Source organism: Pleuronectes platessa, chromosome 20, assembly GCF_947347685.1.
Source record: "Pleuronectes platessa chromosome 20, fPlePla1.1, whole genome shotgun sequence".
Classification (NCBI taxonomy): Eukaryota; Metazoa; Chordata; class Actinopteri; order Pleuronectiformes; family Pleuronectidae; genus Pleuronectes; species Pleuronectes platessa.
Window position 1 is genome coordinate 7,397,381 of NC_070645.1, and position 27,844 is coordinate 7,425,224.

The window sequence follows — 27,844 nt, forward strand, 5'->3', positions numbered from 1 at the left end:
AAGATTTTTGGGGTGCCAGGGCTTTTAAATTACCTGAGAGGTCCTCCTCCTTGAGGAGTTGGTCATAGGATGATGCTGGCTTTAAGCCAATTGAGTGTCAGAGCTGAACCCCAGTGGGAGGGGCTCGGCCCTCACTGGGCATCTACAGACCCAGCAGGGGTTCCCCTGGTCCTGCGGGGGGCTTGAAACCAGCTAGGGGTTACTTGAAACTGCCAGGTAAAAGTACTCCCAGGTGGATCGGACTGTTCCACAAGGCCTTGATTTATACAGGCCTTTGTTTAGATTTTCCTTGTGTTAACCTCTGACCTGTGTCTTGTGGCCATCCGCTGGGCTCTGGCCCAACACCGGCATCCAGTCGGGGTTGACTTCTCACCATATCACGAAGGCGTTGTAGGAAGAGACGTCGAGGATGATGTGGAAGACGACCAGGGTCCAGCCCGCGGTCATCCTCCTGCAGCTGTACGTTCCGATCACCTTGTCCAGGTTGTCCACGCCTCCTTTGTTGCGGTTGTAGTCCAGGACGATGACCGGTTAGCCGTCCGCGCGGTCGCTGCAGTCGGCCTCCGAGTGCTGCGTGCTCAGCAGCACCACGTTCTCGCGCGTCTCGTCTTGCGGTCGTCGAAGCGCAGCAGTCTGGAGCATGTGTGAAAGACCTTGAGGGGTATCGTGGCGCGGAATATCGTGCGGCCGCCCTCGGCGTCCCACAGGCTGGCGCCCGTGTTGAGGGCCGTCTCTCCGATCGGGGTCTCCATGACCCTGAGAGTCGCGACGTCGGGCCTGCCCGGCCGCCCGTGTTGTGTACTCGAACCTGTTCTTGCTCAGTGATGCGAAGAAGAAGAAGAAGAAGAAGAAGAAGAAGAAGAAGAAGAAGAAGAAGAAGACTTTTGAATAACTTTATTTAAGTCACATTGTCAACAAAAAATCCCTAATTATTCAAAATTATGTGTCACAGAAAATGTTAAAAACATTCCAGGCACACATGCATCATACACCAACGATAAAATGACCAGATGTTCTGTTAAAATTTTAAAACCAGAGACTGGTTGTCCCCCAGTGAGCAAAGGACCTGTCCCACCCCCCACACAGCCCTGAAACCCTCCAGATTGTCCGTAATTGTAAAATATGCATGTTCAATTCTGAGCCGAGCTGCCACCAAACCCCTCAGGCAGAGCAGTGGATCTGTCCAGCCTCCCCCCGCCATTTTGTTTTTTCGACTAATCCATATTGCTATCTTGGCATTAGCAAAAATAAAATTCATTAAAACCATAGTGTTCTTTTTTCTTGCCAAGTACTTGGGTCCAAAAACAAAGAGTGGTAGCGAGAAGGCCTCTCCTAAACCCCCCACACACTCCTGTAGCTGTTTAAAAGTGTCAGCTAACCTGGGACACAACACTACTAAGTGCTCCAGGGTCTCTGGCAGCGAGCAGAAAGGACACCCCCCCTCAGTGCTTGGGTCCAGGTGAGCTCTGTATCTGTTTGTAGCTAGAGCTCCGTGTATAATTCTCCACTGGATGTCTGCCATCCGTTTCTCCACAGGAGGTTTATACAGGACCCGCCAGCTGCCACTAGGGGAATAATCTGAGCCAAAAACCTCCGTCCATTTCGACTCCCTGACTCCTTCAAGAGAGCGACAGTGCAGGACCTTCACACAGCTGCAGTAGAGCTGTTTCCCTGCAGAGGTGTTGAAAGGGCCCAGTGCTGGAGTCCTGATGGTTAGCAGTCGGCCGCTCTCTTCTCTCCACTCCCCCACGGCAGGACTCACATTCAGGACAGGAAACTGGTATTCTTCTGTTCTTGTCCACTGGTCAGCCTGGCTTTGGCTCTGGGCGAAGGTCCGAAGAGGCTGGGCCAGTGACTGCCACACCTCATCCACGAGGCTTGTCGTCGCCAGGCACTAAACTTGACCTCGCCTCCGGCGATTTGACAAACGTGTTTGTTGATCCAGGATTTGAGAAGGAATAATTAGACACTTATACATGAAGTTCTGGAAATTGAACATTTATTGTAAAATAAAGAAATACTTACAGAGAGTCTCTGGGGTTCTGCCGGACACGTCACCAGGTTCACTGGATCATGTCGAGAAGAAGCCCCGTTCAATCCTAAATCCACAGTATATATAATCAGACACAGGGTGGGCACAGAGGCGGTTCTTTTTCCCTGAGGGAATTCAGCCATTGGCCAGATGTACACTGTTTCCGTAAAGTGCAGTTTTTTGCAAGCACATCACTTTCAACTGACCAGGTGTCCCACTACTGTGGCCTTGGCAAACAGGGAGCTTGCTACAGTGGAGAGACCCAGCAGATTAAGCATTTCAGGAGGATTTCATACCTTTTTCTCACCATGTTTCATGAAGCACCTCATTGTATTAGTTCTGGCACGTCCTCTCTCTTTTCTGAGCATCCGTGCTTTCATTATTTCAAATCTCAAGATGAATTTCCATCACACACTTTTCTCTGAATTGTATTTTGGGTCAGATTGACATTCAGATTGACACCTGCTCTTTCTGTGGTCGTGCTCTGGGCCTGACCCTGCGTCTGAGTCAAAAAGATTATACATCATTCTAAATATAAGAAACAGTTGTAGCATTATTGATTATATGGATTATACAGTTAATATTTGTTCACAGGATATAGGTAAAATATAATCACAAGATACAGAGAAACATAGATATCTCAACAGGCTCCGCACCATCCTGGTAGATCTTATCCCCGTCACCGCCCCCCAGCCTCTCCAGTGATGTCCGTGTCAGGTGGCCCAGCTTCCCTATTCCTGCCTCCCTGAACTTGTTTTGTATTGTCGTTGATGAGGATGTAGATGTTAGGACCAGGAAACCATTGTTGAACAGTGGCTCCTCAAAGAGCCACATCCTAGGCGTGGGGTCAGGAGGCCTTGTGATGGTGAGAGTCCTCCAGGCATCTATCACAGAAGTATAAAAATTACTGAGCCCAGTCAGTCTGTGTAGAGGAGAGTTTAACAGGAACAGCTGTTTGTCGTACCCGAGGCCCCCGGCTCTCCAGAGCAGCAGGCGGGCCACAGCCGACCAGCACCGTGTGGAGCCGTACCTCTGGGCTGCCTGCAGTCTGAAAGCAGCAGTCCTGGAGATGATGTCTGTCAGTCCATGGCCCCCCTCTGCCACAGGGAGGTACAGCACGGACGCCCGCACCCAGTGATGGCCCGACCAGAAGAAGTCCACCAGCAGCCTCTGTAGTTGTTGCAGGAGTCCCGGTGGAGGAGTCAGCACCTGGAGTCTGTGCCACAGGGACACTGCAACCAGGTTATTGACGATCAGAGTTCTTCCCCTGTAGGACAGCTGGGGTAGCAACCATTTCCATTTAGACAACTTGAGCTGCACCTTCCCCAGCACTCCCTTCCAGTTCTGCCTCTCTATCTCCTCACTGCCTAAAAACAAACCGAGGACTTTTAACCCTTTTACTCCCCATGTCAGGTTCCCAGGGAGACGGGGTACTCTCCCTGCGTCCCACTGACCAATCACACATGCCTCGCTCTTTTCCCAGTTCACCTTGGCTGTCGTAGCCTTCTCATATAATGCCAGACTGCCCTCTAATTCCTGTATGTCCCCCTGATCCCGGACAAGAATGTTTACATCGTCAGCATAAGCTGATATTTTTATAGGGGGACTTTGAGGCAGCTCTGGCAGACGCAGGCCTTTCAGCCGAGTTCTGAGGCGACACAGGAGAGGTTCGATGGCCACGCTGTAGAGCTGGCCTGATATTGGACATCCCTGCCTGATCCCTCTTTGGACTGGTACCTGTCTGCTCAGCCCCCCCCCCCCCACCTTCACCACACAACATGTATCATTATATAATAACTTCACCCAGGACAGAAAGTGCTCCCCGACACCAAAAGCCTGCAGTGTGGCAAACAAGAATGACCGATCGACACGATCAAAGGCTTTTTCTTGGTGGATGGAAATAATGCCAATATTAATATTATATGTTGTACACATATCAAAAATGTCTCTCATTAAAAACAAATTGTCCTGGATTGACCTTCCTGATACACAATAAGATTGGTCAGCACTAATAAATACTTCCATAAAAACCTTGAGTCTATTTGCTAAAACCTTAGATAAAACCTTATAGTCACTGCATAAAAGAGAGACGGTCCTCCAGTTCTTCAGCATGGTCAGATCTCCTTTCTTTGGTAGCAGTGATATAACTGCCCGTCTGCAGGAGGCTGGAAGAAACCCTTTAGCAAATGCCTCCTTCAAGACATCCAGCAGATCCTGTCCCATATTGTTCCAGAAATGTTTTAAAAAATCTGCTGGTAATCCATCCAACCCTGGTGACTTGCCTGCAGCCATCTGAGATACAGCAGTGGTCAGCTCCTCCAGCGTGATGTCGGCGCTCAGGGTGTCTCGCTCACCTGGACTCAGCTGTGGGAGGTCCTGCAGCAGCTCGGCCACAGCTTCCCCGTCACACTCCTCTGCCCCAAACAGGTCGGTATAAAAGTCCACCGCGTGTCTCCTCATCTCTGCTGGTTCAGATGTAATATTCCAATCCGGCAGCTGGAGACACACCATCTGCTTCCCCTGGGCCACGGATCTCTCCAGGTTAAAAAAGAACGTGGTAGGTGCATCTATGTCTTTTAATTCCTGGAACCGAGCTCGGACCAGAGCTCCTTTGGCCTTCTCCTGGAGAAAGGAGTTCAGTAATTTCTCTGTGTTGGTAGGTACGCTCTCCAGCTCCTTAATGTCTTCCTCCAACTGCTCCATCGCTCTTTTAATGTTTCTTGTAGCGTATGCTGTGTACTGCTGGCAGAAGACCTTAATTTGACCCTTGCCAACCTCCCACCACTGACCCAGGGAGGGAAACGAGTCTTTCCTGGAACACCAGTTGGCCCAGAACAGTTTAAAATTCTCACAGAAATTTAAATCATTTAAAAGCTTAACATTAAAATGCCAGAAGGATCCAGGCTTTCTAACAGCAGATAAAAGTAGCTCTACTAAAACCAAATGATGGTCTGTGAAACCAACCGGGTGGATTTGACAGTTGGTCACACGTGTGATAAAAGGAGCTGATATGTAAAATCTGTCCAGCCGGGCCCCACTGACCCTGCCATCTGTTATTTTTATCCAGGTATACTGCCTGGTTGAAGGATGTTTCCTCCTCCACACGTCCACTAGATCCGCCTCCATGACTGTCTGGCCCAGAACCGAGGAGGACTGAGGATGGAGCACCTGTCCTGTCCGGTCTAAAGTGACGTCTGTGCAGCAGTTCCAATCCCCCCCCATTATTATACGCTCCCCTTGACCCACACTGTCCAACTTGTTTTTTAATAATTTAAAAAGAGTAACACGTTCAGGACCGTGGTTTGGTGCATACACGTTGATTAGATAAAAAATAATACCGTGTATTTCCACTCTTATACTCAGAGCCCTGCCTGCCACGATCTCTGTGCTGGATAGAAAAGTCATGTTTACTGAGGGAGAAAATAAAACAGCGACTCCAGCGCTCAGGTTAGAGCCAAGGCTTAGTACGTGCTGACCCCCCCACCATACTCCCCAGTCTGTTTCATTCAGTGAATCACTGTGAGTCTCCTGTAAAAAGAGGACATCCAGCTTTTTTACTTTAAAAAGTTCTGATACTAAAAACCTTTTGTGAGCACTTCTACCCCTGTTCATGTTTAATGAGGCTACCTTTAATGTCATGAGAGGATAAAAAGAAATTCATTTTTATTATTTTTTATAGCTGCACATGACACACGCAAAGACGTAGGGCCTGTCTCTTGTCCGTCGGGGTCCCCGTGACCCTGAGACTCGCGACGTCGGACCGACCCGTCTCCCTCCGTTGTGTACTCAACCTGTTCCTGCTCAGTGATGTGAAGAAGAAAAGAAGAAGAAGAAGAAGAAGAAGAAGACTTGCGCAGAACAGGCACGAATTGGAATTGATCTGACAGACATGATTTAAACCAGTTTAGGGCGGTTCCTTTGATGATAATTAACAGTTCTAGGCTCTGTAATAAAATGTGATGGTCAAAAGTGTCGAATTCTGCACTAAGATCTAACAGAACGAGGACTAACACAAATCCCTGATTTGAAGCTATTGGAGGGTAATTAGTGACTTTTGCCAAGGCTTACTCCGTGCTGAGATTAACTATAAACCCCGACTGAAAGATTTCATATACATTACTTTCCTGGAGAAACTCACCCAGATGATTGGCTACAACTTTTTCAAGGATTTTAGACAGGAAGGGGAGGCTAGATATCGGTCTTTAGTTGGCTAAAACCTCCTGGTCCAGGGCGGAAATTATGAGAAGGGGTTTGATTACAGGTAGTTTAAAGGACTGGGTTACATATCCTGATGATAATGACACGTTGATTGTGTTCAGTAAAGTACTATCAATAAGGGGCAAGTAATTTTGCAGGAATGGGATCTAAAATACAAGTTTAGAACATTTAGATTATTTTCAGCTGATCAAGGTCGATCTCACAAATTACTGTTACCACTGTATCAGTTAAGTGGAAACACGCTACTGTTCCTGATATTAAGGACTCTGATTCTGGTTTGCTCATGTGAATTACAATTTTGTGCTCTTTTCTAAATTACATAAAATCTCAGCAGCTCCATTCTCAGGTTCCCTGAAATTGAAAACAAGAGCATTATTAGACACAATTAATTTGGTCTTGTTCAAAGAAAAATAAGTGTTTTGTTGATAAAAGGTTCATCAATTCACCTTGGTTCAGTGTGGTCCTGCAGTTCAACATTGCAGGTTTCAGGCAGTAGTAAACAGAAACCTCCAGCAGCAATGGGGACGGTGCCGTATAGTAGCATGGGGATGGTGTAATGGTAGACGTCCAGGAGTCTGACCAGTGGAGCGAGGATTCCCCCCAAACGAGCACACATGGAGTTCAGACCTAAACCATTCTGCCTACCAGTAAAGATAATAGGCGTCTTAAGTAATACAAGCAAAAGAGGCGATATGACAAAATACCAGTTTTCAAATTTTATATTTGGGATAATACTTACCTAACAACAGTGGGGTATAGTTCTGCTGTGTAAACATAGACTATTGTGAAACTGGCAGTAGCTGCATATTTTCCAAGAACAGCTAAGGCTGTTACGACTTGAGGAAGATCTATAGGATAAAATCATTTCACACCTATATAAATTACATGCTCTGGTCATTATATGTTCCAGACTGTTGTATACAACACATTACCTTTTGGAATCACAAGTATCCCAAGACAAGCACAACCTGCAAAGATCAGCATCCCAGCTTGACATATCCTCCTCCCAAAGTGCTGGATGAGTGGTAAAGTGCCCAGACATGCAGGAACTTCTGCTAGACCAAAGATGAACTGCGTGAGGTAGATATCCAGACCAAAGTTGCCGACATTCAGGCTCAGTCCATAGTACGTCAGACTAGTTGCAAACCTATCAAGGGGGGGACATGTCTTCAGCGATCACAAGAAAAACGTTTTTTTTTGGAATTAGCGTTTCACTGGGTTGCTGCATGAGGCTCACAGAAACCCTTAGTGGCCATAGCATAAGATGCATGTAGGGACAGTATCTTATTATAACACAGAACTAATGATGAATTGCAATCTTACTTTTTGCAAATTTATGCAGGCTAGGATCATGGAGGTAACTTGCCAAATAAAGTATTCCAGACATCCCTCTTCCCAGCTAATCCTGATGATTCTGAGTCATTCCCAGTCTAGGTGGAATATGTAATCCATCCAGCGAGTTCTGGGTCTACCCGGGGGTCTTTCCCCCTTGGGTATGACTGATAAACCTACGATGTAAGGTGCCAAAGAAGCATGAACTAACTTTTTGTGGTCTTTAATTTACTTATTGAAAATCAAACTCTTGTATATTGATAGATGGCCAATGCTTCCCTTAAGGCTTATTTAAGCTTAATCGTTGTAAATAACCCAATCTTTATTATTGTTAATATTGTTGAAGTGTCTTTCTGTTCTTTTATTATGAAGTATTTGCTCGTTTAAGGTCAGATAATCTCATCTCCGTTTTTGTATTAGATGCTTTTATTTTGAAAGTGAAGTTCCGGTAGAGACGCCAACTTCCAGTTATGAATCTGTAACTTCACAAATATAAAGTATTATGTCTAAGCGACCCTCCAAAGAGGCACAAGCTCTTACAGTGATGGTTGGGAAAGTTTCAAATAAACCTGAAACATCAGTTGAAAGTCTGGAACATCTTTCGGGGGATTTGCTACAACTTTTTGTGGTCCTTAATTTACTTGTAAAAGTATTGAAAATCAAGCCCTTGCATTTTGTCAGACAGCCAATGCTTCCCTTAAGGCTTATTTAAGCTTAATCGTAGATATTTATGTAGAAACAGTGAGAATCTTTGTTCCCTACTCTGCATTCATGTTGTCCGTATTTGTGAACACCATCAACATGCTTGACGTTGTCAGAAATGTCTGAAAATGAAGCCTTAAAGTTCAAACAAGGCCAATCAGCAGGTTTTGATTGAAATAAACTCTCACCAGATGAAGCTCATTACAAGAGTACGTTTTCTCAGGTAGGAGATCCTGAAGATGTCCAACATGTTTCCTCTTTTGTATGCTCCTGCATCCTCCAGCTTACGAATCAAGGTTTATATTTCAGTTAGTCTCTATTTACTTGTTTATTGTGCTTCATTGTGCTTGAGTTTACTCACCCTCTCTATCAGGTCTTCTGGGACCTTCCTCCCATTCACCTTAGCTGCCCTGCAGATTTCCTTTATGGCCTCCTTCTTCCTGCCCTGGGTGAGGAGCCAGCGAGCTGACTCTGGAAGAACCCTGGTGGACGTGTAGATCCACGATCACAAGCTCAAATATATACTTCTATTGTTTTAGAAAACAAGTATTGAATTTGGCACGAGAGGCAACTGACCAATAAAAGAGTCCCAGAACAAGGACAAGAGGGCAGAAGAGCACCAGCTGCAGGATCCTCCAGTCACGGATCAGATAGGCAAAGCCAGACATCACCATCAGTCCAAGAGGAAATGTAGATGAGCAGATGTAGCTACAGAGAGCAAACTTGGAAGAATCACTCCATTCTCCACCTTCAGAGCAGAAGGACAGATGAGACAGAAAAGGCATCATTCACAATTTCCTATTTTAGGCTTCTCTTGCACGATTATGTGTGTGTTTGTGCAAGTTACTTATGAACCAATGTTTTGCAATATCACTTCATACATTCAGTAAAATGTGATCAGGTGAATAGATAATCAAAAGTCCCAGGGGTTTGTTTCATTGTACTAATTTTCATATACTACAACAATTTTATACATATATCTTCATGTGTTCTGAGGATCGAGACAGTCGCCACAGAAAATGCTGCTCTTTGCACACCAGCGCTAATGCAACCTGCCTACAAATTGATATATAGCATTTTTGTTGTGGTGTTTATCAGATCAGTGGATTAAAGCCAGAATTTTTAGAGGTTTCAAAGTATATGACTGGTCCTGTGGGGTAGAAGTACCAGATATTACAAATTACAATGATTTTACTGTTAGTGACTCTGATGAAGTATCAAGACATTCAGTTTCGGTTTTTATTATGTACCTACCTATGACAAATGCATTAATAACGATTCCAGAATTTGACATGCCACCTAAGAATTTTATAACGATGTAGACATAGATGTTGGGTGAGAAAGCAGCAACAACACCACACAGCAGTAGCTGAAGGAGCGAGAGGAGGACCACGAAGCGTCGACCAAACCTACACAAAAAGAAAAAAATAATAAAGAGCTGCTACACATATTTTTCAAAAATGAACTCTCCCATCCCTGCTGAACATCTTCAATCAGCGTTCTGTTACCCCTGCTACCATCGGGGAGCCGATTAAGAAACATCTGCACCAGGACAACAAGGCTTCTGAACAGCTTCCTAGGCTGTGAGGATCATAAACTGCTTAATAATTTTTATTCTCATGTAATTTTCAATCTTTTTTGTAACAGTACCGCATTCAAGAATCTCTGGATAAACAAGGGGATAAGGTGCAGATGTACAGTCTAGAGTAAATATATCACAGAAAAAAATCTCATTTAAAAGGTTTCCAAACACAGCACTGACACAGTTTGAATCTCAGTCAGGTTTCAGTTGCAATTCATTTCCAATTTCAAATGGTACCTGTCAGCCATCAGCCCAAACACCAACGCTCCAACCAGGAAACCGACCATGAATATGGACTGTGAAACCTCAATGAGACTGCTCCTGTCACACACCAGATCAAACTGATAACAGAAAATAGTATACAAGTACATATATTAACTTGGACCTTTGCCTCAGTGGTGACTCCATCAACTTTAAAAAGATACAGAGATTGTTAGAATTTTAAATCTGCACGGTACGAGTCTGTCCAAATATTGCATAGGTATAAATCAGTTTATTATTTTTACATTACCAAATGATTATAATTCTGTCTGCCTATCTTGCACAGTACTTCACACACTAGCTTATTCTAAATTAATTAGTACAACAACGTTTCTCTTACATCTGTCACGATGCTGGTGGACCCTTTGGGTGTCTCGTAGTCTGATCCATTTATGCATCCTGTTGTTGTGTTAATCCCAAATGCTTCAATCTTTTCCAAATCCCAATCCACAGGTGTAAACATTTCACAGCTCTCATACTTTCCATCTTTGTTCACAGGGATGGTGAGATTTATCTGTCTCTCCACAGTCAGGTTGGGTCCTCGGTCCAGGATCCAGTCAGTGTTACAGTGATGAGGGAAGTTCATGCCTGTAAACACTTGTCCAAACTGTTCATAAGCACAGAAAATGTTGGCAATACATAACACAGCGACTAAACGCTTCTGAAATAAACCAAACTCTCCGATCTCCTTCAGGATCTGCCCGAAGCTGCTCATATTGTCGTCTGTAAGTCATCAGAGTGCAGCGTCGGAAATGTCCAGAGTCTCGTCCTGCAAGTTAATGTTTAAACTGACAATCACATTGTTTTATGATCTGTCAGGTTCATGTCATGTAAGGATCCTTCAGACATAAGTCCAGCTGTTGTGCAGCTGACCAGATCTGTGGCTTGGACCTGGTGTTTAGTTTTTTTTTAAAATCCTGATGAGATTCCAGTACTCCAGAGACTATTTTGGACTTGAGTTTCCCTGCCTCTTACCAGTTTTACATGGTTCTTCTTGGACTGTCATTTCATGAATGATAAGCTGGACTGGGAGTAAAGTTTATACTTTTTATCTCAAACTTTGGCCTCCTGTGTGTTCACTGCACGTGATTCTGAATAGTGTGACAAAAACCAACAAGAAATCTGAGTTGACAGATTATTAATAGTTTTGAAGTTAAACATGAAACATTAGTACAATTCAACATGATTCAGTCAAAGTTTTTAAGTTATGTTTTTTATTCAATTGTATAGTCAATCAATCATCAATCAAATTTGTATTTGTATAGCCCATTCACAAATCACAATTTGTCTCATAGGGCTTTAACAAGCTGTGACATCCTCTGCATTTAACCCTCAACAAGTGTAGTGAAAAACTACAAAAAAAAACTTTAAACAGGGTAAAAAGAACGTAGAAACCTCAGAGAGAGACACATGTGAGGGATCCCTCTCCCAGGAAGGACAGAAGTGTGGATTTAACAAAGGCATGGACTACTTTTTCTGCATCTTTTTGAGAAAGGACACATCTTATTTTTTAGATATTAAGCAAGTTAAGAAGGTCGATCATAGAAATTAGTTTTAAGTGAGAATTATAGGACAAATCGGGATCGAAGATCACTCCCAAGTTCCTCGCTGTTTCATTGGAAGCAAAGGCAATGTCGTCCAGTGCAGCTATATCATAAGATAATGTATCTCTACGGTGTTTAGGGCCAAGTATTAGAACCTCTGTTATATCTGAGTTTTAAAAGAGAAAATTGTGGGTCATCCAGGTTTTTAAGTCCTTGAGACATGCTTGGAGTTAAGTTAATTGATTACTTTGTTCAGGTTTTAATGACAAGTATAACTGGGTGGCATCCGCATAGCAGTGGAAATTTACCGAGTGTGTCCTAATAATTTTTCTAGTGGAAGCATATACAATGAGAATAAAATTGGGCCGAGGGAAGAGCCCTGTGGAACACCTTGGTTAACTTTGGTGCGCACAGATTCACGATTAATTTGCACGAATGGAATTGATCTGACAAATATGATTTAAACCAGTTTAGGGCGGTTCCTTTAATGCTAATTAACGGTTGTAGTCCCTGTAATAAAATGTGATGGTCACGTGTGTCGAATGCTGCACTAAGATCTAACAGAACGAGGACTGACACAAATCCCTGATCTGACGCTATTGGAGGGTCAGTGACTTTTGCCAAGGCTGTCTCCGTGCTGTGATTAACTATTAACCCCGACTGAAAGTTTTCATGTACATTACTTTCCTGGAGAAACTCACACAGCTGATTGGCTACAACTTTAGTCAGGAAGGGGAGGTTGGATATCGGTCTGTAGTTGGCTAAAACCTCCAGGTCCAGGGCGGATTTTATGAGAAGGTCTTTGATTACAGCTAGTTTGAATGACTGTGGAACATATCCTGATGATAATGACAGGTTGATTGTGTTCAGTAAGGTACCATCAATTAGGGGCAGAATTTCTTTAAGTAATTTTGTAGGAATGGGATCTAAGATAGAAGTTGTTGGTTTAGAACATGAGATTATTTTGGTCAGCTGATCAAGATTGATCTGACAAATTACTGTTACTACTGTATCAGTTAAGTGGAAACACACTACAGTTCCTGATATTATAAACTCTGAAATCTGTTTTGCTCATGTGAATTACAATTTTGTGCTCTTTTCTGAATTACATAAAATCTCAGCAGCTCCATTCTCAGGGTCCCTGAAATTGAAAAAAATAGCATTATTACACATAATTACTTTGGGTCTTGTTCAAAGAAAAATAAGTATTTTGTTGTTAAAAGGTTCAACAACTCACCTTGGTTCAGTGTGGTCCTGCAGTTCAACATTACAGGTTTCAGGCAGTAGTAAACAGAAACCTCCAGCAGCAATGGGGATGGTGCCGTATATTAGCAAGGGGATGGTGTAATGGTAGACGTCCAGGAGTCTGACAAGTGGAGCGAGGATTCCCGCAACACGAGCACACATGGCGTTCAGACCTACACCATTCTGCCTACAAGTAAACATAATGGGCTCATCGGCTATCTCAAGTAATATAGGTAAAAGAGGAACTGTTTGCCAAAAGGACTTATAACTGATTGGAAATTTTACATTTGGGATAATACCTACCTCACAACAGTTGGGTATAGTTCTGCTGTGTAAACATAGACTATTGAGAAAGAGGCAGTTGCTGCAAATTTTCCAAGAACAGCGATGGCTGTTACGACTTGAGGAAGATCTAAAGGATAAACACATTTCACACGCATATAAATACATTATCAGGTCAGTTTTGTGTTCCGGACTGTTGTTTGTAGTAACACATTACCTTTTGGGATCACAAGTATCCCAAGACAAGCACAACCTGCAAAGATCAGGACCACAGCTAGACATATCCTCCTCCCAAAGTGCTGGATGAGTGGTAAAGAGCCCAGACGTGCAGGAACTTCTACGAGACCAAAGATGAACTGCGTGAGGTAGATATCCAGACCAAAGTTGCTGACATTCAGGCTCAGTCCATAGTACACCAGACTAGTTGCAAACCTAACAAGGGGGGGGGGGGGGGGGGGAAATGTCTTCAGCGATCACAAGAAAGATTTTTGTTTTTTTAGAATTAGCGGTTCACTGGGTTGCTGAAGGGGGTCTCTAGTGGTCATATCATAAGATGCATTTAGTATCTGTATATGTTATTATAACACAGAACAACCGATGAATTGCAATCTTACTTTTTGCAAACTTAGGAGTGCTAGGATCATGGAGGTTACTTGCCAAATAAAGTATTCCAGACATCCCTCTTCCCAGCCACACTCCCCAGCTATTCCTGAGGATTCTGAATCATTCCCAGACTAGGTGGAATATGAAATCCCTCGTGCGAGTTCTGGGTCTACCCGAGGGTCTCCTCCCATTTGGGTATGACTGGTAAACCTATAACTAAGTAGCATCAGACAAATTTTTATGGTCTTTAATTACTTGTAAAAGTATTGAACTCAAGCCCTTGCATTTTGTCCGAGAGCCAATGCTTGCCTTAAGGCTTATTTACGCTTAATCGTAGATATTTATGTAGAAACAGTGGCAGTCTTTATTCCCTACTCTGCGTAATTTTTTTCCATATTTCTGCACTTCTTCCATCATCATAACCTATTTCACTATCTACTTGTTTGTTGTTGTCAGAAATATCTGAAAAGTAAGCCTTAAAGGGGACATATTATGAAAATTCCACTTTTGTAGTGCTTCTACACTTTCTACAACTTAATTTGGGTATCTGGCATGTCTACCATCCCCCAAACTCCGGAAAAAAACAACTCCCGGGATTTGATGTGGTTCCGCTGTCAAAAACTATGCGCTAGAGCGCGTCGAATGGGATTACTTGGGGCTGAGAAGCTGGGCAGCTAGCCCGCTGGGACGCTAACCAGCCGGGTGAGAGGCGGACGTCTGGCCGAGAAGCAGAGCCGGCGGTTGGGGTAAGTTACGAGCCACAGCCCCCTCCTCAGCTCGGGGCTGAGAAGCTGGGAAGCTAGCAAGCTGGGACGCTAACTGTGGTGTTGTTCAATGTTACCTGTAATAGTTGATTGACATGTGGGTTTGACCAATGGGGAAGCCCTATGTTGGTGTGCTGGGGACCAATGGGATGAGGGAGTGAATGTGGGGTGCGGGGTGGAGAGACGCAAGCGGGGAGCGAAATAAAACATGTCAACATCAGTGCTCAGTTATCTCACGCGCATTATTCAGCGAACTTGACACTAACCAGCCGGGGAGTGGGGTGAGAGGCGGAGGTCTGGCCGAGAAGCAGAGCAGGCGGTCGGGGCAAGTTACGAGCCGGAGCCCCCTCCTCAGAAAACAGGTCAATCTGAGGAGGGCTGTTTTAGACAGGGTAAAAAGGGTGCCGTTTTACAGTTTTTCCTCCATTGCTTTGGCTCATTTCATGAAACAGAAATGACTCTCAGAGCTTTAAGTGCAATTGGCAAAATAGTCCATATGGTTCAGCACAACTACATAGATCACCTTCAAAAGGTCATATCTCACCCAAAACAGTTAACTCAAGTTTCAAAACCATATAACTTTCTCATATAAATAGTCAGTGCCGCCAAAATGAAAATTTCCTTCTCGATTGCTGTGGCTCATCTCTCAGAAAAAGCAGGACATTCTCAAAGCTTTAAATACATTTGCCAAAATAACAGATGGTTCAGCAAAACTCCATAGCACACCTGCAAAAGGTCATATCTCTCCCAAAACAGACAACTCATCAGTCAAAACTAAATCCTTTTCTCATACAAATAGTCAGTGCCCCCAAAATGAAAAGTCCCTTTGGCATTGTTTAAACACTACAGGTCAAAATGTTTAGATGTTTTGTCAGTATGGCAGTGGACCATAGAAATATCCCTCATGTGCACATTTCAATCTTGGCTCAGTCCTTTGACACTGAATGGTTACAGTAGATGTTTTCTTTCCAGAATATTATGTGTATCAAACAGAAAAAATATTTATTCAAGGTTTCACATAAAATGTTTATTTAACTCATACTGCCATGGAAATTGTTACAGTAATTGCCATACATCGTGCATACAGTAACAGAAAATGTGTACAGCACAATATACTGTCAAACAATAAGCACATCAAAACTAAAATTTGGCATAGTGAGATATGACCTTTTGAAGGTGATCTATGTAGTTGTGCTGAACCATATGGGCTATTTTGCCAATTGCACTAAGAGCTCTGAGAATGTCATTTCTGTTTCGTGAAATGAGCCAAAGCAATTGAGAAAAACTGTAAACTTACTGTGTGATTGGTGATCAGATCTGTGAAACTCAACCTTGATTACTAAAGTTCTACTTGCACCTGAAAATTAAGCCGATGATCAAAGATATCCTTATTACAGTATATACCATGATGTTTTTCATGGTATTATGTGCCTGTAAGATTTTGACAGTGGAGTGAACTATTGTGCAGGTGATGATGTACACAATGAAATTATGCCAACATGTTCTGCAGAGAACAACCAATTGACTGAGAAGCGACAGTCAGTTTTGACCAGCAATATATATTCAATTGCTAATTGGGCTAACTGAAGGGAATTGTACCTAACCGTTTGCAAAGGTGTGCTAAATCCTTTGACATTTGTGCAAGCTGTTGGAAATTGTACTTGTCATTGCAAGGATGTGCTAATACAATTGCAATTTGATTAAAGGAATGAGATATTCCAATCTGTTGTGAACTAGTGCCCAGTGGTTTGGAGGTTTGCAGGTGTTGTTTTGAGAATGTCATTTCTGTTTCGTGAAATGAGCCAAAGCAATGGAGAAAAACTGTAAAGATCCTTGTGGTATTTTGACCAAAAAAGTTAAAATAAGGCAAATGGGCAGGTTGTGGTTGAAATAACTCTCACCAGAGGAGACTCATTACAAGAGCACGTTTTCTCAGGTAGGAGATCCTGAAGATGTCCAACATGTTTCCTCTTTTGGATGTTCCTGCAGCCTCCAGCTAAAGAATCAAGGTTTATATTTCAGTTAGTCTCTATTTACTTCCGTTTATTGTGCTTCATTGTGCTGGAGGTTGCTCACCCTCTCTATCAGGTCTTCTGGGACCTTCCTCCCATTCACCTTAGCTGCCCTGCAGATTTCCTTTATGGCCTCCTTCTTCTTGCCCTGGGTGAGGAGCCAGCGAGCTGACTCTGGAAGAACCCTGGTGGACGTATAGATCTACGATCACAAACTAAACTATATACTTTTATTGTTTTTAGAAAAAAAGTATTGAATTGGCACGTGAGGCAACTGACCAGTAAAAGATTCCCAGAACAAGGACAAGAGGGCAGAAGAGCACCAGCTGCAGGATCCTCCAGTCACGGATCAGATAGGCAATGCCAGACATCATCATCAGTCCAAGAGGAAATGTAGAGTGGCAGATGATGGTACAGAGAGCAAACTTGGAAGAATCACTCCATTCACCACCTTCAGAACAGGACAGATGAGACAGAAAAGGCATCATTCACAATTTCCCATTTTATGCTTCTTTTGCACGCGTGTTATCCTTTACGTATGTTATCATTTACTTCTGAAACAATGTTTTTCAATGTCATTTCAAATACTGCTCATACTTTCAGTAAAATGTGATCAGGCGAATAGATAAACAAAAGTCCCAGGGGTTTGTTTCATTGTACTAAATACATATGTTGGGCCATGGTTTTTGTGCAAACCAAAGGCCTCCTTTACGGCCTACATGTGTGGCCAAAACTTGAAACAAGCATGCCGCATGTCTGGAGCGAACTTAATCTCCCAAGATGCCACAGGTTCTGTTGTTCTGAAAAACCTAGGAACTCATTCTCTCAGGGGGCAACAGGCTCCTTTCGTTTCAGCAACTTCACGTATAGGTGTGAGAAGCCACAAAAGTAAACTCCTATTGGTCACTCTGGCCACATGACCTGTGGGTCACAGGGCCAATATAAGGAGAGGTCTCCTCCAACTCTCCCCTTTTCCCATACACCCACAACTCTTCAAGGACAGCAGGCGGCCAGCTCTCTTCTCCTGCATTTGCCAAGGGGTGGGCCGGGCTGCTCCAACTTTCTTCCCTACCCAACCAACAACCGGAGGTCAGAAGTGCAGCTTTCCAACTCATCTTCGCAAGGAAACCTCCTCTCAAATCAAGCTTTTCCAAACTCCTAGCAGCTACTCAATGTCCTGTAGGTAAGATTCAACAAGCAAGAGCATCACAGCTCAACAGAACCGCTAAGGCAGAAACCTTTCGACCAACCGGAGCCAACACTGAATTGCAAACTGGACAGCAACCTCTTTTCCCTCTCCCTCGGGCTGGTAACATAATCTGGTCTTAATAATTATACTAGACTAAGCAAGACTGTTTATTCGATTCTGTGTGTGTTTATAAGTTTGATATATGCTGTGGTATTGTGGTTATAAGTTATTTGAAAGTAATTGTTAGTTAGGCCCTTCACAGGCTTTCTTTGTAGGTTTCTCTGAGTCTGGCATTCTCTGATTTAACATCTACACAGACACACGCATAGTCTTCACCTTACTTATCTCCTCCCCCACTTCAGAAGAAGGGGTGGGGGGCGGTTAACGTTAGTGGGCCAAACCACCATTTTGAAAGCACGCTGACAAAGGTGTGAACACTTTGGCCAGCCATTTTTGGAAGCACCCTAATTTACATGTACACACACACACACTCACATCGTTGTTTAGTTAGGTTTGTTTAGTAATTTGTGTTTTTATACTTTATTATATTCATAATAAAGGTTTTCTTTCATAAATGTTCTTTCATTAATGTTGCATAAGTGAATTTTGCCAACCGTTACACTGTCATGAATTCCATAACCTTCACTGTTCATTATATAATCTGATAGCAAATAGAGAATTTCTGACTGATCTTTATCAATAAATTTGCTATCTTTTCCCTTCCTTCGAAGGGTGGTGACCCGAGAAAACTTTAACCAATTAAAGTTATGATATAATATTAATATTTTAAATATTAATGTTTTATATTTTATTTTGATAACCAAATATAATGAATGCCTAAAGGGACACATTCTATGGTATCACTTTTTAAGCACTATTGCACAACAATTACTACAATTCTATACATATATCTTCATGTGTTCTGAGGATCAAGTCAGTCGCCACAGAAATTACTGCTCTTTGCACACCAGCACTAATGCAGTCTACCTATACATTGATTTTTTTGAATTTTGTTGTGGTGTTCATCAGATCAGTGGATTAAAGCCACCATTTTTTGACTGGTCCTGTAGGGTAGAGGTACCAGAAATTACAAAATACAATGATTTTAGTGTTATTGACTCTGATGAAGTTTCAAGACATTCAGTTTCTGTTTTTAACATTGTACCCACCTATGACAAATGCATTAGTAATGATGCCAGAAATTGAGATGCCACTTAAGAATTTGATAACGATGTAGACATAGATGTTGGGTGAGAGAGCAGCAGCAACACCACACAGCAGTAGCTGAAGGAGCGAGAGGAGGACCACGAAGCGTCGACCAAACCTACAGAAAAAGAAGTAAAAATAAAGAGTGGTTATACATTTTCTTCAAACATGAACTCTCCCATCCCTGCTGCACGTCTTCAAGCAGCACTACCCAGTGCTACTGTTATTGTTACGGTTATGTGGAAGTAGATGGACCCAGGAGCAGAGGTATTTAACAAAAAGAGTATTTAATATAAAAAGAATCTTAACTAGACAAAAACACAAAACATAAACACTAAAAGAGTGGAAAAACTGGAAAGACAAGAACAAGAGGACAAAAATACAAGGAAAGTTACAAGAGGCTCAGGAGATCAGGACAGGGCAGGAACGCAGGAAAGGACAGCACCATGGAACATAGACAAGAACGACAAGAGGAACCAGAACAAGTAAAGCAAGAGAGCAAGAACAATCCAACAAGGACAAAGGGAAGGACAGAGGCTTATAAACACAGAGGGAAGGCAGGGGCAATTAAACACAGGTGTAACACATGACGACTGGGGAAGAAAATCAGCGACAGGAAGTGAAGAGAGAAACAACACATAAGGAACAGAGACTACAAAATAAAGCAGGAAACAGAAACACAGAGTGCAAACATGCAAACAACTCACACATAAACAACTTACAGAATTTAGCCTGACAATTCTTACCTAAATTGACAGACTGTTACAGTTATACATAATTTTCCAACATGAACTCTCCCATCCCTGCTGCACATCTTCAAGGAGATCTCGAAAGACAGCGCAGACAAAGTTTGAATCTCAGTCAGGTTTCAGTTGCAATTCATTTCAAATTTTGAATGGTACCTGTCAGCCATCAGCCCAAACACCAACGCTCCAACCAGGAGACCGGCCATGTGTATGGACTGTGAAACCTCAATGAGACTGCTCCTGTCACACACCAGATCAAACTGAAAACAGAAAATAGTATAAAAGTGGATATGTTAACTAGGAATTTTGTGGTGACTCCATCATCAACTTTCTCAAGATACAGCGATTTTTAGGTTTTTAAATCTGCATGGTAGTAGTCTGTCCAATATTGCATAGGTATAAAAAATCAGTTTATTATTTTTTCATTACCAAATAATTATAATTCTGTCTGCCTATCTTGCACAGTACTTCACACACTAGCTTATTCTAAATGAATTAGTACAAGTAATATATATATCGTTTTGTTCTGGAGTGTAAACAAGTTTCTCTTACATCTGTTACGACGCTGGAGGCACCTTTGGGTGTCTCGTAATCTGATCCGTTTATGCATCCTGTTGTTGTGTTAATCCCAAATGCTTCAATCTTTTCCAAATCCCAATCCACAGGTGTGAACATTTCACAGCTCTCATACTTTCCATCTTTGTTGACAGGGATGGTGAGATTTATCTGTCTCTCCACAGTCAGGTTGGGTCCTCGGTCCAAGATCCAGTCAGTGTTACAGTGATGAGGGAAGTTCATGCCTGTAAACACTTGTCCAATCACATCAAAAGCAACGAAAATGCTGGGAATACATAATGCAGCTGCTAAACGCTTCTGAAATAAACCAAACTCTCCAATCTCCTTCAGGATCTGCCCGAAGCTGCTCATACTGTCGACTGTACGTCCTCAGAGTGCAGCGTCGGAAATGTCCAGAGTCTCATCCTGAAAGTTAATGTTTAAACTGACAATCACATTGTTTTATGATCTGTCAGGTTTATGTCATGTAAGGATCCTTCAGGCATAATTCCAGCTGTTGTGCAGCTGACCAGATCTATGGCTTGGACCTGGTGTTTACAGTAAGACCTGAACTGTTGTACCTTTGGTAATGTAGAGGAATCACACGGAAACTGGCTGCCAGGTTGTTGTGTTTTTAATCCTGATTCCAGTTCTCTGCACCCTATTTTGGACTTAAGTTTCCCTGCCTCTTACCAGTTTTACATGGCTCTTCTTGGACTGTCATTTCATGAATAATAAGCTGGACTGGGAGTAAAGTTTATACTTTTTATCTCAAACTTTGGCCTCCTGTGTGTTCACTGCCTGTGAGTCTGAATAGTGTGACAGAACTTCAAAAACCAACAAGAAATCTGAGTTTCGACATATTATTAATAGTTTGGAAGTTAAACATGAAACATTATTGCAATTCAACATGATTGGGTCAAAGTTTTTAAGTTATGTTTTTTATTCAATTGTATAGTCAATCAATCATCAATCAAATTTTATTTGTATAGCCCATTCACAAATCACAATTTGTCTCATAGGGCTTGAACAAGGTGTGACATCCTCTGCATTTAACCCTCAACAAGTGTAGTGAAAAACTACAAAAAAAAACTTTTAACAGGGTAAAAAGAATGTAGAAACCTCAGAGAGAGCCACATGTGAGGGATCCCTCTCCAAGGATGGACAGAAGTCTGGATGTAACAAAGGCATGGACTACTTTTTCTGCATCTTTTTGAGAAAGAACATATCTTATTTTTTTAGATATTAAGTAAGTGAAGAAGGCGGTCCTAGAAATTAGTTTTAAGCGAGAATTAAAGGACAAATCGGGATCGAAGATCACTCCCAAGTTCCTGACTGTTTCATTGGAAGCAAAGGCAATGTCGTCCAATGCAGCTATATCTTTAGATAATGTATCTCTACGGTGTTTAGGGCCAAGTATTAGAACCTCTGATATATCTGAGTTTAATAAGGGAAAATTGTGGGTCATCCAGGTTATTAAGTCCTTGAGACATGCTTGGAGTTAATGACAAGTATAACTGGGTGTCATCTATTGTTAATTTCGTTGACGAAAACTATGACGAAAAATATTCGTTAACAAACTTTTTTCCATGACGAAGACGAGGCGAAGATGTAACGAAAACGGATCTTTGAAAATAAAAACTATGACTAAATCTATTTTAATTTTCGTTGACGAGACGAGACGAAAATGTTGGTGGTTGACTAAGTCACAATTTTTTTTTAAACATCATCGTATCAGGCCGTCATGAAGTATCAGGAGCGGGCTAGTGAGTGTGTGTGTGTTTGTGTGTGTGTGTGTGCGCCCCAGATAGCGCACCGGTCCCGAAGCTCCGCCCCCTGCCCCGCTCACTCGCTCAGAGACACAAGATCAGAGCTCGTTCAGGTGAAGAAGCCGGACAGTGACCCACCGGCTGCTTCTTAACTATGGAAACAGTGAAAACACAGTGTTTCTCTGGTCTCAGCTGATCAGAGATCAGCGCAGCAGCTTCTTGATCAGAGCAGAAGCTGCAGTTGGATCTGCACCACAGATACTGTAGCGAGCTTCAGTATCTGTCTTCGCCTCCAGCCTGACCTGCTCTCGCTTTTTGTTTTCAGATTTAAAACTAAATATATATTTTAAGCTATTAGGCTGCAGCTATATGTTTTTATTTATTTCAAAATAGGGTACTTCTTATTTCATACATTTCCCACAAATATTGAGAGTACTCAAATAGCCCTACATAGTTCTGTGTTTAATTTAATTCAAAGTAGGCCTACACTTGCCTGTGTATTTTCTCCTCTTCATAAGTGTTCGGTGTTTTCCTTTCTTGTAACAGGTACAAATAGCAATAAAATGTCAAGAGTTTTCTTTATTGTGGTTCTATAATTTCGTAAAAGCAACAAACTATAGTTTAGTATAGTATAACTTTATATTAACTCTAAACCCCAACTGAAAGTTTTCATATACATTACTTTCCTGGAAAAATTCACACAGCTGATAAAATATAAAACATTAATATTTAAAATATTAATATTAAATCATACCTTTAGTTGGTTAAAGTTACCTCGGGGCACCACCCTTCAAAAGAAGGGAAAAGATAGCCAATTTATTGATTAAGAACAGTCTCATTTAAATCTAGTTGAATTAGAAATCTTAATAATAAATATTAAAGATTATATAATGAACAGTGAAGGTTATGGAGTTCTTGACAGTATATAGGTTGGCAAAATGCACTTATGCAACATTAATGAAAGAACATTTGTGAAAGAAAAACATTTATTATGAATATAATAAAGTATAAAAACACAAATTACTAACAAACGTACTAACTAAACAAAGATGTGTGTGTGAGTTGCTTTACGACCGATAGCGGGAGAAGGTTTTAACTAGGTGAAGTGATATGCGTGTGTCTGTGTTGGTGCTAAATTAGACAAAGAGGGTAGACTGAAATGCAAAGAAAGACCATGAAGGGCATTACAAACTAACCTTACTTTCGAATAACTTAAAACCCAAAATGTCACACACATATCAAACTCATAGACATTACACAGAATCGGATAAACAGTCTTGCTTAGCATATTATAATTTTTAAGCCCAGTATGTTACCAGTCCTTAGAAGGGGAGAAATTAAGTTGCTGTGCAGTTAGCCTCTGTCCTGCCGGTTGTTTGAAGTCTTCTGGCTTTGTGTGGTTAAGTCCTTGCGGTTCTGTTGAGCTGTGGGGCTCCGTTGCTTGTTGAATCTTACCTGCAGGACATCGAGTCGCTGCTAGGAGTTTGGAAGAACTTGATTTGAGAGGAGGTTTCTTTGAGAAGATGAGCTGGGAGCTAGACTTTTGCGCTCCTCTCGTAGATTTGGATGCGAAGAGAAGATGCCAGGCTTCCCCCTCGGCGGTGCAGGAGAAGAAAGGCCGGCAGCCTTCTCCTGGGAAGGTTGATGGTAAGAGATTGAGGAGAGGGAGATCCGTCGTTATATCTGTCCGGTGTCCTCACAGGTCATGGGGCCAGAGTGACCAATTGGAGTTGACCCTGGTGGCTTTTTCACACCTCTGGGTGAAACTGTCCGGAATAAAAGGACCTGCGGCATCCTGGGAGATGAGTTCTTGGCTTCCTGATAGTTCTCCTGAACAAAGGGACCATGTTGGTTTTCAGGCCTTCACTACACATATAGGCCTAAGAGTGGGCTTTTAGTTTCACAGAAACACTGTCCCAACAGGAGCTTGGATATCGGTCTATAGTTGGCTAAAACCCTCTGGGTCCAGGGCGGAATACAGCTAGTTTAAAGGACTGGGGGACAAATCCTGATGATAATGACAGGTTGATTGTGTTCAGTAAAGTACTATCAATTAGGGGCAGAATTTCTTTAAGTAATTTTGTAGGAATGGGATCTAAGATACAAGTTGTTCGTTTAAGAACATGAGATTATTTTGTTCAGCTGATCAAGGTTGATCTGGGCAATTACTGTTACTACTGTATCAGTTAAGTGGAAACAGGCTACTGTTCCTGATATTATAGACTCTGAAATCTGTTTTGCTCATTTGAATTACAATTTTGTGCTCTTTTCTAAATTACATAACCTCTCAGCAGTTCCATTCTCAGGTTCCCTGAAATTGAAAACAAGATCATTATTAAACACAATTAATTTGGTCTTGTTCTACGAAAAATAAGTATTTTCTTGATAAAAGGTTCATCAACTCACCTTTGTTCAGTGTGGTCCTGCAGTTCAACATTGCAGGTTTCAGGCAGTAGTAAACAGAAACCTCCAGCAGCAATGGTGATGGTGCCATATATTAGCATGGAGATGGTGTAATGGTAGACGTCCAGGAGTCTGACCAGTGGAGCCAGGATACCCCCCACACAACTACACATGGTGCTTAGACCTACACCATTCTGCCTACCAGTGAAGATCATGGTCGTCTTAAGTAATACAAGCAAAAGAGGCAATTTGACATAATACCAGATTTTTTAATTTTACATTTAGGACAATACCTACCTCACAACGGTTGGGTATAGTTCTGCCGTGTAAACATAGACTATTGAGAAAGAGGCAGTTACTGCAAATTTTCCAAGAACAGCGATGGCTGTTACGACTTGAGGAAGATCTAAAGGATAAACACATTTCTAACACATATATATTACATGATCTGGTCATTATATGTTCCAGACTGTTGTATGTAACACATTACCTTTTGGAATCACAAGTGTCCCAAGACAAGCACAACCTGCAAAGATCAGCACCCCAGATTGACATATCCTCCTCCCAAAGTGCTGGATGAGTGGTAAAGAGCCCAGATAGGCAGGAACTTCTACGAGACCAAAGATGAACTGCGTGAGGTAGATGTCCAGACCAAAGTTGCCGACATTCAGGCTCAGTCCATAGTACATCAGATTAGTTGCAAACCTATCAAGGGGGGGGAGGGGGGGGGGGACATGTCTTCAGCGATCACGAGAAAAAAAAAGTTTTATTAGCATTAGTGGTTCACTGGGTTGCTGCAGGGGGCTCACTGAAACCCCTAATTTCCATAGCATAAGATGCATTAAGTTATAGTATCTGTATTTGTCTTAATAAAACAGAACTTCTGATGAATTGCAATCTTACTTTTTGCAAACTTACGAGTGCTAGGATCATGGAGGTAACTTGCCAAATAAAGTATTCCAGACATCCCTCAACCCAGCTATTCCTGAGGATTCAAAGTCATTCCCAGACTAGGTGCAATATGTAATCCCTCCAGCGAGTTCTGGGGCTACCCTAGGGTCTTCCCCATTTGGGTATGCCTGGTAAACCTACGACGTAAGTTGCCCAAGAAGCATTAGACAACTTTTTGTGGACTTTAATTTACTTGTAAAAGTATTGAAAATCAAGCCATTGCATTTTGTCGGTGAGCCAATGCTTCCCTTAAGGCCTATTTAAGCTTAATCGTAGATATTTATGTAGAAACAGTGAGAGTCTTTGTAATGTCGTTAATGTTGTCCGTATTTGTGAACACCATCAACATGCTTGTCGTTGTCAGAAATGTCTGAAAATGAAGCCTTAAAATTCAAACAAGGCCAATGAGCAGGTTGTGGTTGACATTAACTCTCACCAGATGAAGCTCATTACAAGAGCACGTTTTCTCAGGTAGGAGATCCTGAAGATGTCCAACATGTTTCCTCTTTTGGATGTTCCTGCAGCCTCCAGCTAAATAATCAAGGTTTATATTTCAGTTAGTCTCTAATTACTTCAGTTTATTGTGCTTCATTGTGCTTGAGTTTACTCACCCTCTCTATCAGGTCTTCTGGGACCTTCCTCCCATTCACCTTAGCTGCCCTGCAGATTTCCTTTATGGCCTCCTTCTTCCTGCCCTGGGTGAGGAGCCAGCGAGCTGACTCTGGAAGAATCCTGGTGGACGTATAGATCCACGATCACAAACTAAAATATATATTTTTATTGTTTTTAGAAAACAAGTATTGAATTTGGTACGTGAGGCATCTGACCAGTAAAATAGTCCCAGAACAAGGACAAGAGGCCAGAAAAGCACCAGCTGCAGGATCCTCCAGTCACGGATCAGATAGGCAATGCCAGACATTATCATCAGTCCAAGAGGAAATGTAGATTGGGCGACGACGGTACAGAGAGCAAACTTGGAAGAATCACTCCATTCTCCACCTTCATAGCAGAAGGACAGATGAGACAGAAAAGGCATCATTCACAATTTCCTACTTCTTGCTTCTTTTGCATGTGTGTGTATTTATCCAAGTTATCAATTACCTATGAACTAATGCTTTTGCAATGTCACTTTAAACATTAAAATGTGATAAGTTGAATAGATAAACAAAAGTCCCAGGGGTTTGTTTCATTGAACTAATTACATATATTACAACAATTCTATACATATGATATCTTCATGTGTTCTGAGGATCAAGACAGTCGCCACAGAAATTACTGCTTTTTGCACACCAGCACTAATGCAGTCTACCTATACATTGATATTTAGTGACTCTGATGAAGTATCAGGGCATTCAGTTTCTTTTTTTAACATTGTACCCACCTATGACAAATGCATTTGCACCGATGCCAGAATTTGACATGCCACCTAAGAATCTGATAACGATGTAGACATAGATGTTGGGTGAGAAAGCAGCAGCGACAGTACACAGCAGTAGCTGAAGGAAGGAGAGGAGGACCACGAAGCGTCGACCAAACCTACACAAAAAGAAATAATAATAAAGAGCTGTTATACATTTTCTTCAAACATGAACTCTCCCATCCCTGCTGCACGTCTTCAAGCAGCACTACCCAGTCAGGTTTCCGTTGCATTTCATTTCCAATTTCAAATGGTACCTGTCAGCCATTAGCCCAAACACCAACGCTCCAACCAGGAGACCAACCATGAAAATGGACTGTGAAACCTCAATGAGACGGCTCCTGTCACACACCAGATCAAACTGAAAACAGAAAATAGTATAAAAGTGGACATGTTAACTTGGACCTTTACATCAGTGGTGACTCCATCATCAACTCTATCTAGATACAGAGATTGTTAGGTTTTAAATCTGCACGGTATGAGTCTGTCAAATATATTGCATAGGTATAAATCAGTTTTATTATTTTTAAATTATCCAATGATTATAATTCTGTCTGCCTGCACAGTTCTTCACACACTAGCTTATTCTAAATCAATAAGTACAAGTAATATATATATTGTTTTGTGCTGTAGTGTAAAAAAGTTTCTCTTACATCTGTCACGATGCTGGAGGCCCCTTTGGGTGTCTCGTAATCTGATCCATTTATGCATCCTGTTGTAGTGTTAATCCCAAATGCTTCAATCTTTTCCAAATCCCAATCCACAGTTGTGAACATTTCACAGCTATCATATGTTCCATCTTTGTTCACAGGGATGGTGAGATTTATCTGTCTCTCCACAGTCAGGTTGGGTCCTCGGTCCAAGATCCAGTCAGTGTTACAGTGATGAGGGAAGTTCATGCCTGTAAACACTTGTCCAATCGCATCAAATGCAACGAAAATGCCGGGAATACATAACACAGCGACTAAACGCTTCTGAAATAAACCAAACTCTCCGATCTCCTTCAGGATCTGCCCGAAGCTGCTCATATT

At 42.1% G+C, this 27,844-nt stretch overlaps 3 protein-coding genes across 3 annotated transcripts; all 3 read right to left on the reverse strand.

The window, feature by feature from the left end:
- Nucleotides 1-531: 531 nt before the first annotated feature.
- On the reverse strand, nucleotides 532-10,842 carry LOC128426176 (uncharacterized). The gene is made up of 16 exons (XM_053413046.1): nucleotides 10,468-10,842; nucleotides 10,104-10,207; nucleotides 9,539-9,693; nucleotides 8,861-9,032; nucleotides 8,646-8,766; nucleotides 8,473-8,567; nucleotides 7,183-7,397; nucleotides 6,990-7,098; nucleotides 6,697-6,891; nucleotides 6,545-6,601; nucleotides 4,697-4,844; nucleotides 4,443-4,654; nucleotides 3,487-3,680; nucleotides 2,678-3,129; nucleotides 1,616-1,855; nucleotides 532-813 (listed from the first exon to the last, which is right to left on the reverse strand). Exons 1-16 carry the CDS (start codon nucleotides 10,840-10,842, stop codon nucleotides 532-534), a joined length of 3,126 nt encoding a protein of 1,041 aa, XP_053269021.1.
- A 1,909-nt stretch (nucleotides 10,843-12,751) lies between these two features.
- LOC128425913 (solute carrier family 22 member 13-like) lies at nucleotides 12,752-20,645 on the reverse strand. The gene is made up of 10 exons (XM_053412754.1): nucleotides 20,271-20,645; nucleotides 19,875-19,978; nucleotides 18,936-19,090; nucleotides 16,857-17,028; nucleotides 16,642-16,762; nucleotides 16,467-16,561; nucleotides 13,416-13,630; nucleotides 13,220-13,328; nucleotides 12,909-13,103; nucleotides 12,752-12,812 (listed from the first exon to the last, which is right to left on the reverse strand). The coding sequence occupies exons 1-10, from the start codon at nucleotides 20,643-20,645 to the stop codon at nucleotides 12,752-12,754; spliced, it is 1,602 nt and encodes a 533-aa protein (XP_053268729.1).
- A 2,932-nt stretch (nucleotides 20,646-23,577) lies between these two features.
- On the reverse strand, nucleotides 23,578-27,841 carry LOC128426177 (solute carrier family 22 member 13-like). Its single transcript, XM_053413047.1, has 11 exons — nucleotides 27,467-27,841; nucleotides 27,071-27,174; nucleotides 26,778-26,932; nucleotides 26,224-26,395; nucleotides 26,008-26,128; nucleotides 25,833-25,927; nucleotides 24,936-25,150; nucleotides 24,743-24,851; nucleotides 24,449-24,643; nucleotides 24,327-24,353; nucleotides 23,578-23,674 (listed from the first exon to the last, which is right to left on the reverse strand). The coding sequence occupies exons 1-11, from the start codon at nucleotides 27,839-27,841 to the stop codon at nucleotides 23,578-23,580; spliced, it is 1,665 nt and encodes a 554-aa protein (XP_053269022.1).
- Between the last annotated feature and the right edge of the window lie 3 nt (nucleotides 27,842-27,844).

Bases quoted from the DNA above. Each gene is read 5' to 3' on its own strand.
- LOC128426176 (XM_053413046.1), bottom strand. From the start codon at position 10,842: ATGAGCAGCTTCGGGCAGATCCTGAAGGAGATCGGAGAGTTTGGTTTA. The intron at 9,033-9,538 runs GTAGGTACATAA...TCTGCTCTGAAG, and splicing joins TATTAATGCATTTGTCATAG to GTGGAGAATGGAGTGATTCT. The intron at 7,398-8,472 runs GTGAGAGTTTAT...CCCCCTTGATAG, and splicing joins CTTGTAATGAGCTTCATCTG to GTTTGCAACTAGTCTGACGT.
- LOC128425913 (XM_053412754.1), bottom strand. From the start codon at position 20,645: ATGAGCAGCTTCGGGCAGATCCTGAAGGAGATTGGAGAGTTTGGTTTA. The intron at 16,562-16,641 runs GTGAGCAACCTC...TTGATTCTTTAG, and splicing joins CAGAAGACCTGATAGAGAGG to CTGGAGGCTGCAGGAACATC. The intron at 12,813-12,908 runs GTGAGTTGTTGA...TTTCAATTTCAG, and splicing joins CAGGACCACACTGAACCAAG to GGACCCTGAGAATGGAGCTG.
- LOC128426177 (XM_053413047.1), bottom strand. From the start codon at position 27,841: ATGAGCAGCTTCGGGCAGATCCTGAAGGAGATCGGAGAGTTTGGTTTA. The intron at 27,175-27,466 runs GTAAGAGAAACT...TTCTGTTTTCAG, and splicing joins CCTCCAGCATCGTGACAGAT to TTTGATCTGGTGTGTGACAG. The intron at 24,852-24,935 runs GTAATGTGTTAC...TTTATCCTTTAG, and splicing joins GACACTTGTGATTCCAAAAG to ATCTTCCTCAAGTCGTAACA.